The sequence below is a fragment of the Podarcis melisellensis genome (genome assembly GCF_964234715.1).
Source record: "Podarcis melisellensis genome assembly, chromosome: 2".
NCBI classification, from domain to species: Eukaryota; Metazoa; Chordata; class Lepidosauria; order Squamata; family Lacertidae; genus Podarcis; species Podarcis melisellensis.
The window spans coordinates 76,252,977-76,271,724 of record NC_138529.1 but is presented as its reverse complement, the minus strand read 5'-3'; the positions used below and the strand labels follow the sequence as shown (position 1 = coordinate 76,271,724).

At 44.9% G+C, this 18,748-nt stretch overlaps 1 protein-coding gene across 6 annotated transcripts in view; it reads left to right on the top strand.

Annotated features, from left to right (window-relative positions):
• The window catches only part of TAMM41 (TAM41 mitochondrial translocator assembly and maintenance homolog), a 146,326-nt gene that overhangs the window by 110,892 nt on the left and 16,686 nt on the right, over positions 1-18,748 (top strand). For 5 of the 6 annotated variants that reach the window (XM_081901241.1, XM_081901238.1, XM_081901239.1 and 2 more), the window contains 2 exons: positions 13,675-13,825; positions 17,636-17,781. In XM_081901241.1, the coding sequence (XP_081757367.1) occupies positions 13,762-13,825; positions 17,636-17,781 (210 nt within the window). In that variant the 5' untranslated portion in view covers positions 13,675-13,761. Of the gene's footprint in view, positions 1-10,025; positions 10,363-13,674; positions 13,826-17,635; positions 17,782-18,748 lie in introns of those variants that run through there. The other variant, XM_081901242.1, reaches the window with a different exon arrangement.

The window sequence follows — 18,748 nt, the reverse complement described above, 5'->3', positions numbered from 1 at the left end:
TAGAGGAGTCCCGCCAACACGTGATGCATAAAGGCTTGGAAAACGTGGCTGCCATTTTGGAGACCGAACGGCATAACTCTGTATTCATACGTGCCTAGAGGCGTGAACATGGCAGTCTTCCACTCATCGCCCTTCCGGATGCGGATGAGATTGTACGCTCCACGCAAATCCAACTTGGTGAAGATCTTACCCTTCCTAACGGTCGCTAGGAGGTCGTCGATCCTGGGCATGGGGAAGGCCTTGGGCTTAGTCAGCCTGTTGATGAACCGGTAGTCCACAACCAGTCTTTTTTGGGGCGTGTCCTTCTTCTTCACAAAGAAAACAGGACTGCCTCCCACTGCTTTGGATTCCCGGATGAACCCACGCTGCAGATTATGCTCTATGAAGTCCCTGAGCTCTTGCACCTCGTCCTCAGACATGGAATACAGCTTTGCAGTTGGCAGCTGCGCCCCCGGCACCAGGTCGATCGCACAGTCGTAAGGCCTGTGAGGCGGCAACTGGTCAGCTTCTTTCTCGCAGAAAACCTCCAAGAATCCTTTGTACTTGTGAGGCACTGCCTGCACCATGCCCAGTTGCAGTTGCTGCTCGGCCCCCTCCTCCTGATTGGTTTGGATGCAATGCTGAGCACAATACGATGAGCAGAAGGTGATTTGCCGCTGGTACCACGCTACAGCGGGACTATGCCTCTCCAGCCAACTCATGCCCAACACAATGGGCGTGTCTGACAGGTGGGTGACATTGAAGCTAATGACTTCTCGATGATTTCCAATTTGCATCACCATGGGAGGCGTCTGCTGCACAACTTGCCCTCCCAGCAATTTTCTGCCGTCCACTGTGACCACATTCAGAGGCGTCGTTGCAGGCAGGAGTGCTATGCTATGCTGCTTGACAAATTGTATTCCCACAAAATCCGCATTGCTTCCCGAATCGATCGTGATGGGAACCTCCAGGGATTGTCCATTTGGCAGCTGAAGGGTTGCAGTGAGTTGCACTGCTGGCTTGGGTGGTAAAGGGTCTGTGCGTTGCAAGGATGCTGGGGACTGTTCTACAGATCCGCCTGGCTGAGCCCCAGTAGCTCCGCTTCCAGCCAGGCACTGTCGTTTCCCTGAGGCTGCTCTCTGTGCACCACTTCCGCTGCCACTGTTGCTAGAGCTGCAGTGTGCTTTTGGAGCCTCTGGGGGCACTCCTTGGCCATATGCTGTGCACTGTCACAGATGTAACATTTCCTGGTCCCTCTAGGAGGCTTCGCCTTCACTGCACCGGAAACAGGGGCTCTGGATGGTGTCTGAGCCCTAGCACCACCAATTTCCATCGGCTCTTCTCCTTGCCTCCCCAAGGGCGAAGGGTGCGTCCTGCTGAAGTCCCTGGGGACAAAAGGGGGGGTTCTCGCTGGTGCACGCGCCTGGGGTCCCTCCCCCTCGTGCCACGGACGCCCCTCATGTCGTATTCCAATAGCCAAAGCCCGTTGCACTAGGTCTTCTAGGGTTTGGGGTCTATCTCCCCTGGCGATCTCATCCTTGACGGGGGGGCTAAGACCTTCCCAGAAAAGATCTCTGGCGGGTTTACTATCCTTCTCCCAGCCCAATGCAGTCAGTAATGCAAAGAATTTAGAATGATATTGGCGTACAGTGGCTTTGCCTTGCCGCAGTCCGTGCATCTGCTTGCGAGCAATATCCACATCCACAGAGGACTGGAAACAAGCATCCATCGCTTTAATAAACTCATCAGAATCGCGGCGGGCAGGGCCATCTTCGCGCCACAAATTGCGCAGCCAAGTCCTGGCCTCCCCATGCAGATGCGAAATTATGAACCCCACTCTCTCCTCCTCATCTTTAAAATCATGACGGAGCAAATGCAGTGCATACACGACGTCTGCCCTGAAGTTAGGGTAGTCTTCTAGGTTGCCATTAAAGTGCGTAACTAGGGCGCCCCCCCGCCGTCCAAGTGCAACGCCCTCTGATCTGGACCCCGGAACCCCTGCCCTGCTTGCCTGCTCCCACCTTGTTCGCAGGTCCTGGCAAGCCTTGTCCAGTTCGTCATTCTTCTTCTGTGATGCAATGACTGCAGCTGTGAGTTCGGTAACCTGATTCCTCAGCGTAAGCAGCTGTTCCTCCGCGCTCATGGCTGCTCCCGTTGGTGAGCTTTGCAAAAAAAAATTTTTTGCGTTCTGTGGAGGGTACTTACTGTCAGAGCCACCCGTCTGGTCCCAGCTCACAAGAGACCCAATTCCAATCCGGTTTATTTACAGAAAGTCTTTATTGAAGATCATGGTTGCGTTTACATTCCATCTTTGTGACTCTACGTCTGTACCGTTAGATCGCTGAAGTACCCTCTGAATCTGTCCCGCCTCGGCACCAATTTAAGAGGCTTGTGCTGGACCACCTCTTCCTCTCCTTCCTTTTCCGCAGGGTCTTTCTGCCCCCCTGGGTTCCCCCTCGCCGGGACTCGCCCGAGGCTGAATCCTCTGACGCCTCCGCCCCCCTCCTTCTCGCTTTGGGGCCGGGCTCCTCCCCAGGGCTCTCCTCACTTCCGCGCGCCTCTACATTTGAACTTGGCGCGCGTACGTTGCTTCTGACCTTTCTCTCGACCGCTACACTGCTCCCGGTGCTACTCTCCACCCCTTCCGGCTGAGCGTCCTGCTCCGATTTTCTCCCCCTGTCTCCTTCACGCTCTGCTCCCTCTGACACCCTGGTAACTCCACCCCCTTCACTCCGTTCCGGCTGAGAAGCTGGCTCCTGTGTCCTACTCCTACTGAGGCTTCTCCCTTCGCTCCCCTGTTCCTCCCTGCTTCCCCCTTGGTCCCCCTTTGGTCTGACCAGGGGGGCTCCCTTCTGGGAGTCTTCTGACTCACTGGACAAACTCATGGACGATCTTTGGTCATCGTCATCCTCCTCCTCATCTCTCTGGGATTCTTCCCCCTCGCTCTCTGTCTCCTCCCCCATCTGCTCTTCTCTCCCTGAAACCCTGACAGTTGGGTAGGTGGATTTTCAGCAGGGAGCTACCACAGAGGCCAACACAGGAACACATTCCTAATCAGGGAGCTCACGACTACTTTTTCTTTAAAATAAGAGTCTAAACCACTGAGCCTCTTGGGCTTGCTGATCAGAAGGTTGGTGGTTTGAATCCCCATGACGGGGTGAGCTCCCGTTGCTTGGTCCCAGTTCCTGCCAACCTAGGAGTTCGAAAGCACGGCAAAAATGCAAGTAGATAAATAGGTACCGCTCCGGCAGAAATGTAAACAGCATTTCCATGCGCTGCTCTGGTTTCGCCAGAAGTGGCTCAGTCATGCTGGCCACATGACCCGGAAAAACTGTCTGCGGACAAACGCCGGTTCCTTCAGCCTGTAAAGCATGATGAGTGCTGCAACCCCAGAGTCGTCTGCGACTGGACTTAACTGTCAGGGGTCCTTTACCTTTACCTTTTAATGAAGTACACCTTTTAAAAACAAAATCATGCATCATGTAGTGGCCTGGTTTGAATGTAGCATTAAACCATAGTTTGTTGTGAATGAGCAGTATGGTGGTGACTGCTGGTCAGAAGTTCCCAAGGCTCTCCTCCCTTGGTGTGCAACTGAGTCTGCCACCATGAGTGACAGGCAAGAACAAACCTTGGGAGGAAGCGCACCGTAAACTTGGGTTTGGATAGCACAGCAAGCTGGACTTGGGCTTGTTGTATCTGTGGCGTAGTAGCAGTAGAAGAGAAGTGCCTTGGGAACACTTGAGCAGCATGCGCCACCACACTGCTTATTTGCATCAAACCATAGCTTGATTTGAATTATGGTTTAATATGATGTGTGTGCGGAACTAATGTATGTAGTTTGACAAGTAACTTCAGAGTTTTGGAACCAGATTGTACTGTCCTTTGCCAAGCCGTTGGAAACACATGCGAGTTACCCTGCAACAGGTACATTGGTATCCAACAGGAGTGCTGTTATCACTTGGCTCTCAGTTCCTCCATTCCCACATCTCTTCCTGTGACCTTTTTGCACTCTTGGGAAAGAATTTGGAAATGCCCGGTCTATATTTAAACATATTATTGATCATGTTTGTATGCTGCCAGGAGTTCAGGGTAGTGGATACAGAGTTAAGCTAAAAGATTTTCCCCAAAAAATCTAAAATTTCCCAAAAGTATTGTGTGAGTTTCATACCTGATGGAAGATCTTAACCCATAATAGTTGGTCACACCAGTTTATTGGTGTCTTTAAGTCACAAGTGGGTACCTGTGGCTTTCTAGACGTTGTTCGACTCCAATCCTATCTCTGACCATGCTGGCTGGGGCTGATTAGAGCTCAACTGCAACAATATATATAGAGTGCCACACTCCCATACTCTGAATCAGGTGCTTTAAGGATGAAGAGTAAAGGTAAAGGGACCTCTGACCGTTAATTCCAGTCGCGGACGACTGTGGGGTTGCAGCGCTCATCTCACTTTATTGGCCGAGGGACCCAGCGCTTGTCCGCAGACAGCTTCTGGGTCATGTGGCCAGCATGACTAAGCTGCTTCTGGCGAACCAGAGCAGCGCACGGAAACGCTGTTTACCTTTCTGCCGGAGTGGTACCTATTTATCTACTTGCACTTTGACGTGCTTTCAAACTACTAGATTTGAACCACCGACCTTCTGATCGGCAAGTCCTAGGCTCTGTGGTTTGGACCACAGCATCACCCGCGTCCCATAGGATAAAGAGTTCTGAGCTTTAAAAGTGCGTGGTGAAGTGTCAGTGACAACTACACAAAGTTCATATCAAGTGTTCCAATTGACCACTAGATGGAAGCAGAGTTAAGTCAAAAAGAGAGAGAGAGACTCTAAATTCAATTAGGAATTCTGATGACAGAAGGGGTGGGGGTGGGGAATCTGCTCTGGGTATAGTCTTAAGTGATACTTTTTAGTTGCCTATGAATTCCCAGCTGACTTCTTTTTGTATTTTAATGTTTTTAATATATATTTAATATTCATCTGCTACAATATATGAAATCATTAGTGGGAGTTGGTGGAAATTATTGATTGGTCCTTTCCAGTAAAATTCATGGAAGATACTTTTTCTTGCCTTTGATTTTGAGAACAAAACAAGCCCACTTTTCTTTGTTTGTCTGTGTTACAAGTTCAGAAAACAAATGAGCATTCATGTTACTATTCTTCTGGGGACTAAGTAAAACTTAAGTTTACTATTTCATCAAATATTTAGTTTTTTAACTTCAACTGAAGTTCCTCAAGCAGTGCACAATTTGTAGTAAAAACATGGCTACATATTTGGGTGTTTGTTCTATTTCCCCTATTCACTTCTCCCAGGATTCCACCATTTTGGAATGTGCATGGGAATCACTTGTTTCAAAGTCCCCTTATAAAATATATATCAATTTTCCATATGCAGGGAGATCTTGATGAGTAGTGCTTCCACTGGAAAATACTCACTAGGTTTAGTGAAAATACTCACTAGGTTTAGTGAGTATTTTCCAGTGGAATGATCTCTGGGAGGACTGTACCGCATAGGACATAGCATGTCTAAATTCGTACCCAGTGTCTCTTTGAAACTTTTGTAAGATCATTCTGTCTGAAGAGGCATTTTGTGACTTGGCTTAAGTGTGTAGGAAAGTAGATCTCTAGCATTTTTCACACTTTACCTATCTTAAGCCTGCTTTGAACTTCTGGGAATCAGTGAAACGAAAGGCAGTGTTCAGTGATGTTGGCCTGCTTGTGCAACAGAACATTGGCTTTCTCAACTTCCCCCTCCAGTCCTCAGTGTCTCTAAAGTTCAGAGCAGATTTTGCTGGAGGACAGGAAGGAGACGTGAGCAGGTGTCTTACTCATGCTACATTCAGTCTTGCCCTAGAAGTATAAATAAAAACAGAATGCAAATCCAATAAATATAAATGCCTTCTCTGGTTCTAGGATTTATTTCGGTTGTTCCATTCTGAGTCAACATGATCTTTTTTTTCTTCTTGGAATTTGCATCCAGATCTAAACTTGCAAAATTAACCAGAAATTTGTAGTTGCTGCTGGAAATTTTAACTAATGTCACTCGTAGATATTGTTATTTTAGTTGGATGTTGGTTTTTCAAACCTTGGTGACAACAGCTTTAGGGCTGATCTTTGAAGCCTTTGAAATATGCCACCAATCTGAACATGAAAGCTTTCCCATCTGATGTTTCAGGTGTGTGATGCAATACCTTTTTATCGACTGTTTCCACTGTGTGATTTACAGTCAATACAAACCTGAATGTTGAAAAACAAACCCTTTGCACAAATCTGACAGTGATATATTAAACATGACTGAACAGCTCAAATGGGTTTCCCCCTGTTTTAGCAGGGATTCAAGCAGAATAATTCCTAGTGTTCCGCCACAAGATTGTGTCCCACCTAGTTAATGTTTCTGTGTTTTTCTGTCTCTATGGAGCGGGCATTGTAAGCCAAGTCCCAATCTCCGATGCGTTAATTTCCCTTAGTTTGGTATACTCTTGCAGCAGTGCTAATATGAGCCGCATAGTTCAGATCAGGACATCTCTAGTAGGACACAAATGGCTATTGAGAATTGTGAGCTCTTTTCTTCTTCCCAGGCCTCTCTGGCTGTGTCTCAAGAGTTTGCTGGCTTTTTGCTTTGGACACCACATAAGATTGATTAGCCAAGTTCTCATCTAACCTCATGTTGAAGAACTTGGTAAACACAGGGTTTTTCTGCAGCCCAATTGAGGCTAGTAGAAAACATCCATCCTGTTAAAACTTTATGATCTGCTGTCACATCTTCAGACTAAGTAAAGTTTCCTGGCTGCTGAGGAATGGCAGATACTTCTGGTGCTTCTTGAAAGTGGAAGGCACTATCCAAGCTACTCCTGTCAAATAGTCCCAAGCTCCTCCTACTTATAGCTCCTCCTACCTGTTTCATCTCAGCTGCACTTATGAAAGTCCACTTACATGTCCATGATAGCTTCAGAGGCACTATACCTCTATGGATGAAGCTGTCTTATGCAGAGTAAGATCATTATTCAGAATAAGATCATGGTCTGCATTGCCCGGCAGAGCTCTCAAGGTTCACAGTAGGAGGTCTTCTTAAACTATGCTATCTAGTTGTGCGGTGATAAACTTCGAAGTGCAGGAGTCCATCATGACAACCCCACCCCCCCCAAATAGAATACAAAAATGCAGGCATCTGGTGTTCATCCATCATTATACACACACACACACACACACACACACACACCCCTCACCCACAAAAATACAGCAAGCAGACTTAACATGGACACTGGTACCAGAGCCTGCAATAAACCCAGATGCTAACTTTGCTGCCACATACACCCAGACAACACTATCACTGACCCAACAACATCAAACGTACCATCTCAGGCCTATTTAATTGCTCATCTTCTAACATTGTATATGCCATCAAATGCCAGCAGTGCCCTTCAGCTCTCTATATTGGACAAACAGGGCAAACCCTATGCCAAAGGATAAATGGACATAAATTTGACATCAGGAATCACAAGACGAATAATAATAATAATAATAATAATAATTTTTTATTTATACCCCACCCATCTGGCTGGGTTTCCCCAGCCACTTTGGGAGACTTCCAACAAAATATTAAAATACAATAGTCTGTTAAACATTAAAAGCTTCCCTAAATGGAGCTGCCTTCAGATGTCGTCTAAAAGTTGTTTTTCTCTTTGACATCTGGTGGGAGGGCGTTCCACAGGGTGGGTGCCACTACCAAGGAGGCCCTCTGCCTGGTTCCCTGTAACTTGGCTTCTCACAGCGAGGGAACTGCATGCGCGAGCGGCGAAACCTGGAAGTAAAATGTTCCGTTACTTCCGGGTCGCTGCAGAGTGCATCCCGAAAATGCTCAACCCGAAGCTACTTCAACCCGAGGTAACACTGTATAAGGGTCTGGTGACTTCTGTTTCAGTGTATCTGAAGAAGCGTGCATGCACAGGAAAGCTTATACCAAGAACAAACTTAGTTGGTCTCTAAGGTGCTACTGGACAATTTTTATATATATTTCAACACAGAGAGCGCGTGCAATACATAGCACAATACCCAGGGCTGTATTCCATTATGTTCTACTCACAGTGGACCCATTGAAATGAATGGCCCTAAGAAACCTATGTTTATTTATTTCCACAGATCTTTTCTAAGTATGTAGTACTTATCCTGACTGCAACCCCACCACCACCACCATATATTAGGATCTGTATGACTGCAATTTTATGTATACCTTATTTACCCAAATCTAATGCATACTTTTTTTGCGTTGCGAAAATTAAGGTGCTCATTAGATTTGATAACGCATTATACTCAAGTAAATACGATAGTTTCTTGAGAGTCAGCTCCATCAAACTCAGTGACGCTTGCTTCTGACTATGTAGGTTCATCTCGTAGAGCACATTTGGCCAGCTGAAATTTAACTGCTTGCTTCTTGCAAAGAATTCTTGCCCTTTAAATTGCTAGCCTGAAATCAGAATCCCATCCACACACAAAAAAAGGAAGAAAGCATCTGGTCTCTGATTACCTCTGCAGATTTGTCACAAACAAATTCACATTTCTGATTACCATATTAATTCACTTGCCAGAGCAAGGACAATCCATCAGTTATCCTGTCACTTTGGCCGATGATGTCATTGCTCCTGCTCTGAAAAAGGAAGTCCCAGACCTGTGCTTCCCTGTGTTTCCCCCTCCACTACGGGGCAGTCTCAGATACTTAACTGATTATGCCACAGATTAACACTGTGTGCAAAGTGTGTTCTTCCCTCCTTTAACTGGATCCTTGTTTGCAACATCTCTTCATGAATTTTGGCAAGCCAAATCATTTGTGATGAAAGGATAATAGGCCCTGAAAATACAGTATTTTTAATAGACACCCCCCCCCCGCTTCCCAGCAGAAATGCAGCATGATATAACATGCCACACCTTGTGACTGGACTTTTGAGGAGAATGCACATCCCAAAGCCCCTGGGGTGGGTGCATGCAATTTAAGAATAAATAGGGTCTTTATAAGAAAATGTTACATAAGGAACCATCAAAGAGATGGAACCTCTACATGCTTAATTTAGACCAAGGCCCACTGTGTTCAATGGAGTAAAATGTTTAGGAGTGTGTTATGGCGAAGACCCCTTATAATACATTTATATTGGATTCTCTCTCTAACTCACATCCGCAGGACATGGTTACAATGAGTCTTGCTGCATCAGAAGTTAAAATGAACATATTAAAAAACCCCAGCAAACTCTGTTAGTTTTGACTCTTCAATATGAGATGGCAGGTAGTGTAAATCAAGTGAAAGAACTGAGTCAGAAGACCACATTTCTTCATTTTCCCCCTCTCAGTCAAGCAGATAAGCTATTATATGTTGGGGTTTTTCCTAGCATATAAACACAGTTGTTCTCAACAGAGGTGAACTGGCTGTTTGGTCACTTGACTATTCAACTGGCTGTGTAATTTGGCCGTTAGACAGTCAGCAAAAGCAGCTGGTCTTTCACTGTATTCCCCTATTGTCTTCTCAGCTGCCATTTTCAGCTCTGTATTGACTCCCCCCCCCCTCAAGGAGGAGGAAAAATGCTTGTTTGTAAAATTAGGCTTTTAAAAACATGTAGGAAAGCAAATTGAAAGCATGTGTTCAAATAGCCTCTCCCAGGACCAGTTTACCTTTAACTATTCAGATGGTTCAGATTTTGTGTCGCTAACAAAAACCACACTTCAAATGCAGGGGGGAGATAATGGAAGAATAATGATATTGTATGCCCCACAGATTCGTTTTGGGTCTCGAGGGTTGTGTTCAGAAATATATATCATCGGCTCTGGTTTAAGCTTGTGAGGTTCTGGATACAATCATCTCTTTGTCATGGACTTGCTTTTACCCATATACCTTCTAAATGTTTGCGAAAACTGCACACTGTAATAATATCAGTCTATTTGTTTCATTGCAGTCTAGCTCCAGCTGTCTCCTTCACTCTAAAATCATCTTGTGGAAACTTTTAAAAAAATAAAAATAGAAGAAAAGGGTAATTTTGTTAGAGGCAATACTTATTCCTGCATCATGCAGGGCAAAATCTGGAGGGAAATTGCATAACTGTGTAAATATGTTTACAACATTGATTATTCTATGGACAAATGCAACACAGTGGTGTGCAGATTGCCTCAAATTAAATCACACACGCAAATGAGAAACAGGAAGCATCGAAGGAAAAAGACAAAACAGGAGAAAGAATCTCAAAAATGCCCAAGAGTAATGTTCAAATGACCATCACTTTTTCCACCTAAACAGACCTCCTTCAGGGGTTTCTATGTTTCCATTTACAAAAACATCAGTTTTGAAATTGCTGAAATTGCGAAGGAACGTAAAAGCTACTGAGAAAGACCTCTCTGTAGCAAAACAAGGTGGGCATCAATGTATTACTCTTCAGCATCTTTGAGACTGGTTTTCCATTTTTCTCTTTTTAAATCAAAGTCACCTACAAATGTGTGAGGGTTCCTGTGTTATTTTTATACAAGTAAATTGCAAAGGCCTCCAAGATTGTCTCTTGTTGCTACAGCAGACGAAATATATGCTGGGATCCAAAGAGCTACTTAGGAAGGCAACTTGGGCTACTTCAGTGGAACTTCTGACTGTGAACTGCTGACCACTATCCCATATCAAACTTCAGAAATTCTCCTTGCTTTCAAAAGCCATTTCCATGATGGGTGTGGGCTCCCTTGTTCTCGTTTCACAGGCCCAGCTCTCCTCCCGTGGGCTCCCTTGTTCTAGTTTCACAGTTCCTTGGATCTCGATCACAGACAACGGAAGTAAGTTGGTCACCTTGTCTGTTCTAGTTGATGACTCAAGCGGTAGAAGAATGTGCTTCAATTGGAGCTTTTCCAGCATATGTCAGAACTGGTTACAAATGATGACATTTCATCAGTATTGCAGCCAAACATTGCAGTACAAACGTTCAGGCCAGACTAATAGTGTGTTAGTGCCATGAGTGATAACCTTTCACCCATGGCATGTCTTCCTATTCATGTCTATGTAGGTGGAAGCGCCACATGTGCCGATACATTCCCTTTCACCTCCATTTGGAAAGATCAGGTAGAAAGTGGTGTGAAAGGCTTCTGTCAGAGACTCTGGAGAGTGGCTGCCAGTCAGAGATAGCTATGTGGACAAATCTGACCTGTTATAAGGCAACATCCTTTTTTTTTACTGAAGTGTCAACAAAATTCTTATATGATAAAGCAAAGCAAAATCCATGTGTACATGGGATCTATGGAGTATTTGTTTTTTTAACTTCATCAAACTCAAATATTTGGGCATTTTCTAAAATGGAATATAAGTTGCAGAAGTGTATGGGTATTGTTATAGGGCTGGATTCAACTAACCCGTTCTGCTTGTGGAAGCCAGTGGAAGGACTTTGCGCAATATGGCTTTCTCCCTCACCCCTGTATCTTCTCCGGATCTGCTCTGGAGGGTTGGGAGCATCCTCAGAACAGTGTATGGGGGAAGGGGAAGGAAGATTTGTTCCATTGGATAAGCAGAAATGCTTGTTCCAACAGAACAACCTCTTTAGAGCTAAGTTCTGCAATTAATCCAGAATGCGGCAGCTAGACTGGTGACTGGGAGTGGCCACTGGGACATCTGAAGGCAGCCCTGTTTAGGGAAGTTTTTAATACTGAATGCTGTATTGTTTTTAACTCTCGGTTGGGAGCTACCCAGTGTGGTTGGGGAAACTCGGCCAGATGGGTGAGGTATAAATAATATGTTGAATTTTATCCTCAGTGTCATTTCTGATACTCAGTCTTGTAGAAGCTGGGGAATCATGAAACTAGGACTAAGTGGCCTAGAAATAAGTTATTTAAATCAAAATATTTATACCCAATAGTGGGTGTTGGCATGGGGCACTGGCACTCACCTGACTCCAGTTGTCAGCATTGCTCCTGAAAACTGGGATGGAGAGAGGAAGGTCAGCATGGTGCATACACATAGGTCCATCTCCCACTTGTGCGTTCACTAGGGTTGCCATACACCTGTAATTTGCTGGACATATCTAGAATACCACATTTATCAGTAGCGTCTGGGTGGAAATGTTCAAATATATAAAAGGATGTCACATAGAGGAGGGAGAAAGGTTGTTTTCTGCTGCTCCAGAGAAGCGGACATGGAGCAATGGATCCAAACTACAAGAAAGAAGATTCCACCTAAACATTAGGAAGAACTTCCTGACAGTAAGAGCTGTTCGACAGTGGAATTTGCTGCCAAGGAGTGTGGTGGAGTCTCCTTCTTTGGAGGTCTTTAAGCAGAGGCTTGACAACCATATGTCAGGAGTGCTCTGATGGTGTTTCCTGCTTGGCAGGGGGTTGGACTCGATGGCCCTTGTGGTCTCTTCCAACTCTATGATTCTATGAAATTGGCCAAATATCTGGGAAAATCCAGGTGTATGGCAGCCTGTGTTGGCAGTGCTGATTTTTCTGCTTTTCCCTTAAGATAGCTCAAAAACGCCAATATTTGTTGTGATTCTGCCAAAAGAAGCTCAACAACCTTTGGGAAAACTAAAAAAAGAAAGCTCAGCAACTTTTTCGCTGTTGGAAATATGGCAACCCTAGCATTTGCTCCATACTAACCTTGCCAATCTCTGTCTTTGCATTCAGTGATGCAGGCACCAGGAGGTCAGGTGAGCACCACTGTCTGCTGTTGTTTCTACCTCCAAGAACAATACGTTACAGAGATGCATAGGCTTTGCATTGATGTATTGCATAGGTGTTTATTACCGCCTGTTTTCTGTAAATGTTTTATTTATAATGTTGAAGATCTGCTTTGTTGAAAGTGAAGCTCGACAGAATTGGAAAATCTCTAAATAAATCTCTAATCTTTCATTTATTGTGACATAGTTCTGGGATTTGCAGTCAGTTATGAAGCACCAAGGGACATGGGTGGTGCTGTGGGTTAAACCACAGAGCCTAGGACTTGCCAATCAGAAGGTTGGCAGTTCAAATCCCCGCAATGGGGTGAGCTCCCATTGATTGGTCCCTGCTCCTGCCAACCTAGCAGTTTGAAAGCACATCAAAGTGCAAGTAGATAAATGGGTACCACTCCGGCGGGAAGGTAAACGGCCTTTCCGTGCACTACTCTGGTTTGCCAGAAGCGGCTTAGTTATGCTGGCCACATGACCTGGAAGCTGTACACCGGCTCCCTCGGCCAATAAAGCAAGATGAGTGCCGCAACCCCAGAGTCGGTCACGACTGGACCTAATGGTCAGGGGTCCCTTTACCTTTACCTTTTTATGAAGCACATAAATCCCATCATAGATTATAATACCTCTGCTGAGGGAGCTGCAGTTCACTGGCTGCCAGTATGCTGTCAAGTGCAGTTCAAGGTTTTGTACCAGAAACCATGGTTTTTGGCATTGCAGCTTCTGCCCTCTGGAGTGAGCTGGAGTTAGACCGGCATTTAGTGCTTTGATGTTTAGGTGCCTGCCTTAGACATTTTTGTTTAAGAAAGCTCTCCTGGTCATTTTATGGAATATTACTTGTGCAGTTGTAATGATGGTTTTATTGTTTTTAGAATCTGTATTTTATCAGAGTTTATCTTATCGTATAATACTTTAGCTATGGCTGTGAAGCAGTTTGTAAATCAGTAAAATAAATAGAAATGCTTTGGTGTGTGTATGTTTAATGCTTGTGATTTCTGACGCCCTACCCATTCTCTTGACTACTTTTCAGGTGAAAATCCTTACTCAGAATGAGAACGTTAAGCTGCAAGCTGCCCTTACTAGTAACCTGAAGAGCGCAGTCACAGCAGCCTTTCTTATGTTACCTGAAAGTTTCTCTGAAGAGGATCTTTATATGCAGATTGCCGGGCTCTCTTATTGCGGTTAGTATGACTTTCAGTGTATTTTTGTTGTTGTTGTTGTTGCCAGGGTTCGAAAAGGACCCTAAACATGGATGAAGTATGTGTCGCTACATCCTGCTCTGTGCTTCCTGTCTTGCTTGCCAAGGGTTCCCATAAAAGCATTAGTTGAGCATATACTGATTCACTGTCCAGAAAAGAAAAAAAGAGTGTTTAATTTGGTCCTACACGAAGCTTGCCATTGCCTCATATATTGCTTTATCTTGTATGAAACTACCTCTGTTTAAAGCCAGTGTAGTTCCGAGTGTTGGACTAGGACCTAGGAGACAAGAGTTCAAATCCCTGCTTAGCCGTGAAACTCACCGGGTGACCTTGGGCTCGTCACAGTCTCTCAGCCATACCTGCCTCATAGGATACAATGCTCTGAGGATAAAATGAGGAGGAAGAGAACCACGTATGCCAAATTGAGCTCCTTGGAGCAAAGATAGGGTATGAATGTAAGAAATAACTAATAAAGTCCTATGCTGTCTGGGCATGATGGGAGTTGTCTTTCTAACCTGGGTACCTGGTTGGTGTAGGCTGGTTTAGGGTGGCCTGGGCTTTGGCAATGATTTTTGGACTGTTCCCCCAAATATTGTGGGCATCTCTCCTGAGGGAGGTCCATTCCAGTCCCCTCACTCCTAGTTTTTAGGCAGCTGGCTTATGTGGTTCTTTCAGAATTTTTTTTGGCTTTTTCTTGTTTCGGAAGGTTCGTTGTCTTCAGTCACTGCCGTTTAATGACTCTTATGATGTCTTATGGTGCTCTGTATTGTTTAACTTTAAAATTATATTGTAAGATCCAAATGGCAGGGTAAAAATGTTTTCACAAATAAAATACAGAGAGCACATCCTTGCCATATGAAAAAAAACCTTTCAGACAAAAACCAGACACCAGTACCCTTCAGCAACATCTCAATAAAACTTGAAGCTTGAAATGAAATATGTACAGGTCAACTCTTAAATTGTGGGTAGCCAGTGTGTTGCCATCCAGATGTTGCTGGACTACAGTTTCCATCGTCTCTGACCATTAGTCATGCTAGCTGAGGGAGGCCTGATGGGAGTTGAGGTTCAACATCTGGCTACTCCTTGGTTTCAATGAAACCAAAGCTCAGCAAGGAAGAGCAGCTACATACACTGCATATTGCAACTTATACTTTATTTCTCGAGCTTTTCTGTGTTTCAACACAATATAGTTGAACTGACAGGCTTTGGCTTGATGTATAACCTTTTAATCTTGGAGGGGAAAGCCCAGGCTTACATAGTGCATTATGGCAAAGGCTTGACTAAGTGGTCTTGGAATTGCAGAGAAACCTTGTTGGCACAGCATGGTTCGAAGCTGAGTGAGTATATTATGCTTTTATGTGGTAAGGGAAATCCTTTGACAAACTACCTCTGACCTTCCCTGGGGTAGCCTTCTGTCAGACGAGGCTGAATAATGGCCCAGGTGCTTTGTTTTAGGAAAGCTTAAGGCACATTCTGCAGAGTAGCACAAATGTTATAACATGAAACTGTTATGCCTTTGTGTTGGTGTCCCTCACTTAAAACTAGACATTGGAAATGTTGATTATATCCCTAGTTATAATCCCTAGATCATGAGAAAAAAGCGTCCTCTCTTTGTTGTTATAGGCTGCCTCAGCCCTTTTGTTTTCATGTTAGAGAAGGCTTCCCTACTGTGGAAAGCTTAATGCGGTCAATATTCTGACTGGTGTTTTTAAAATTGTGTTCTTCCCTTACATTAGTTCCTCCTGTGTTTAAAGCACTCAGTTCCGCTTTCCCCTTTACACACATGTGTGAGTTGCCACCTTTCCTGTTTCTCTGAGCATAGAGCAGCCTTCTAAGAAAGCGATCCTGGCATGTAATGTTTGTTAACGGAGCTAGAAATGAGTCAAAACACATCAAACTGTTTTGGGATGGATAAAGCCTCCCTTGTCTCCCACGTTTTGCCCATGTAAGGAATGAGTGATGGATAATTGCTTGGTCTCAAATGAAGAACAATTGTTTGGTGTCAAAAGTGTAAAATAATTATAAAGGACCATCACTGCATAAGTCTTTCTAAAAGTATTTCTGATTGAAAAAAAATCAGACATTGGTTAAGATTTGGACCTTACTTAAAATTTTTAGTGGGACGTTAAACTAGTGTGCAACAAGAATGTGTTTGAGGCTGTACTTCCCTTGCTGTGCCTGTTGGCAGGTACCATTTCTGACACTTCTACCTCTACAGCAGCGGCGTAGCGTGGGTTGTCAGCACCCGGGGCAAGGCAAGTAATTTGCTCCCCCTAACCCCTAACCTGCCGCCGCTGCCAGCTTCTTGCTGCTGCCTGGTCTGGTCTGGTGTGGTTCTCTCCTGCGCTCAGCACTGCGCTGGGCGACGCTGCACTGTCCCTCCCCCAGATAGTCCCTCGCTCTCTCTCCGCACCGCACGCCTGGCACCCACCCCCTCCACAGTGGGTGGCGACCCGGCGGCTCGGATCGGATTCGCACAGCCAGCACTGCAGTGAGAGTGAGTGAGCCAGGTAGGGGCAGAGAGCTGTGAGTGCGAGCACGCCCCCCCCAGATGTTGCGCCCAGTGCGGCCGGCCCCCCTGCACCCCCCCCACGCTACACCACTGCTCTACAGATTGCATAATAGAGAGAGAAGAGCAGTTCTTACCACGGGAAAGAAAAGCAAAAATTTAGCTGGGCAATTATCCTCCTCCTGAGGCAGAGGAGTGAGTGCATGATCCTCTGGCCTCCATTGGGCACATAATGTGCTACATGAGTGCTCCATGCAGAGGCAGTTGCACAGTCCCTTTTTTGAGAGAACTGGGTAGGGGCATTGCAGCAACTGGAAGGGCAGTATGCTCAGAAGTCAAATGGAGGCCCAGTTTTGAAGTCTAGTGGAAATAGTTGTGTCTGTCAGCGTCTCTATTTCAAGAGAAATAGGAACTGGTCAAAGTGAATCTGTATGATCCTGTGCTTAGTAACACCTAAGTGGGAGTCCCTTGTGTGACAAGCTACAAAAACTACAAATGGGGTGGTCCCCTGAATGTGGACAGACACAAACAAGTGTGTTGCCTAGCAGGTGCTTCATATTACTTTCTTCACTTAAGCTTATCTCATGTTTATCGCGTTGTTCCTCCAAGAAGTGACCCCATTTTCTCCCTACAACAATCCTGTGATAACATTGCTAACAAGTGTCCCAAGTTGGACTCTCCCTAATCCAGATCTGACATTCTGTCCATTATCACACCAGTCAAGTGCATTCCTCACTATGGGCCACAAATTGCTAACTAAATGATGAATATCTTGCACTCCATTTTTCCATTTTGGTTACCAAAACATTCATTCTTTCTTTAATGGGGTGCCAACATGCCTTTACATTTGGATATTTTGATTGCACTTGCTATATAGGTAACAGTGCTTTATCCTACAAAGAAAAAAATGGGCTATCTTTTATTGTCAGAATATGATAATGCTTTGTACCCTTTATGCTTAGCGTCTTTACATATCTGTTGACTTCATCAAGCATAATCTATTTTTCTTCCAGGCTACACATACTCGTGGGTAACAAATATTGTCAGGTTCCCCCCTGCGGTTAGGCAATTGGCAGCTGCCTGAGGTCTCATGGCCTTCTCCCCACACACTTTTCTCTTCTGGATAAAAACTTGGTTAGCATTACATCTGCAGGAGTGGTTTCCCTAACAATAATTATCCACCCCATAGTTTGCAGACATGGTTAGAAGTCACACCATCCCTTCCTCAGATTGTGTGCATTTTCATTGATAGTATGTATGTTGACCGTCTTGGTTTGGTTTAGGTGACTTCAGAATGATAATTGGAGAAGATAAGTCGAAGGTTATGAACATAGTGAAGCCTAATATGTTGCATTTTCAGAAGCTCTACAGTAACATATTAGAGGATTGCCCCCAAGTGGTGTACAAGCACCAGCAGGGGAAGCTGGAGGTAAGCTATTAATGATGAAAAGCTTTTTAAACAAAAACTGCTAATGATGGCGTGTCTATGTGTCCTTCCCTCTCCCTTTCCCTGGTTGGACTGCAGGAATGAGCTCATGTTCAGCATAAGTAGCAAATGTGCCAAAGGCATATCCCACACCAGTTCAACTCCCATTTTTTAATGTGATAAATAGTAGTGAAACAGACAACAGAATATTGCATATTCAATACGTTCTGGATTCTTTTGTGCAAGCATACCATTATTAACAGCCCTTCAGGTGTCAGTCATGTAATTTCTGTAAGCCATGGACCTGAAGTGATAAAAATGTGTTTCTGCTATTCATCTGGTTGCTGTGTTGCTCGTTGTCGTATATGCTTTTCATGTATTTCTTGAAGAACTTGGTTAAGGTGAAAAGTTTGTAGCCTGTTTTGCCAGGAATACTCCTCCAATAAACTGCATTGTACTGTGATTGTTCAACTGTAGCTAAAGTGAAGGTGGGGTTGGGTGTCTGCACTGTAAATTAACACAGGGCTGCCGGGAGGCTGTTACCTTTCAGCACGGAAGGTACAAGAAACAGGACAGTTTGGAACCTGATGCCTTGAGAGCCAGGTGGTAGCATTGTACTCAAAAGGTGAAATAGATGAAGGGGCTGTAGATCAGGGGCCCAGCTCATTATTGCATGTAGAAAGACCTGGTTTAACCTCTGACGTCTCTGGGAAGGGTTGGAAAATAACCCTGCCTGAAACTGGTGAGTTACTGCCAGGATGTTCCAGGCATATCCAGCTCCCAAGAGACTGTGATCTACTCCCAGTATAAAAAAAATGTCAGTGATCTACCCTTTGTCATTGGAGGGAGGAGGAGCGTGCGTGGGGTGGGTGGATTGCCCAGAGTTGTTCAGCTTTTGGGGGGTAGGATTGCACAGAGAGGTTTTTTTTTCTAATAAGGATCCCACGATCTACCAGGATCAGCTGGGGAT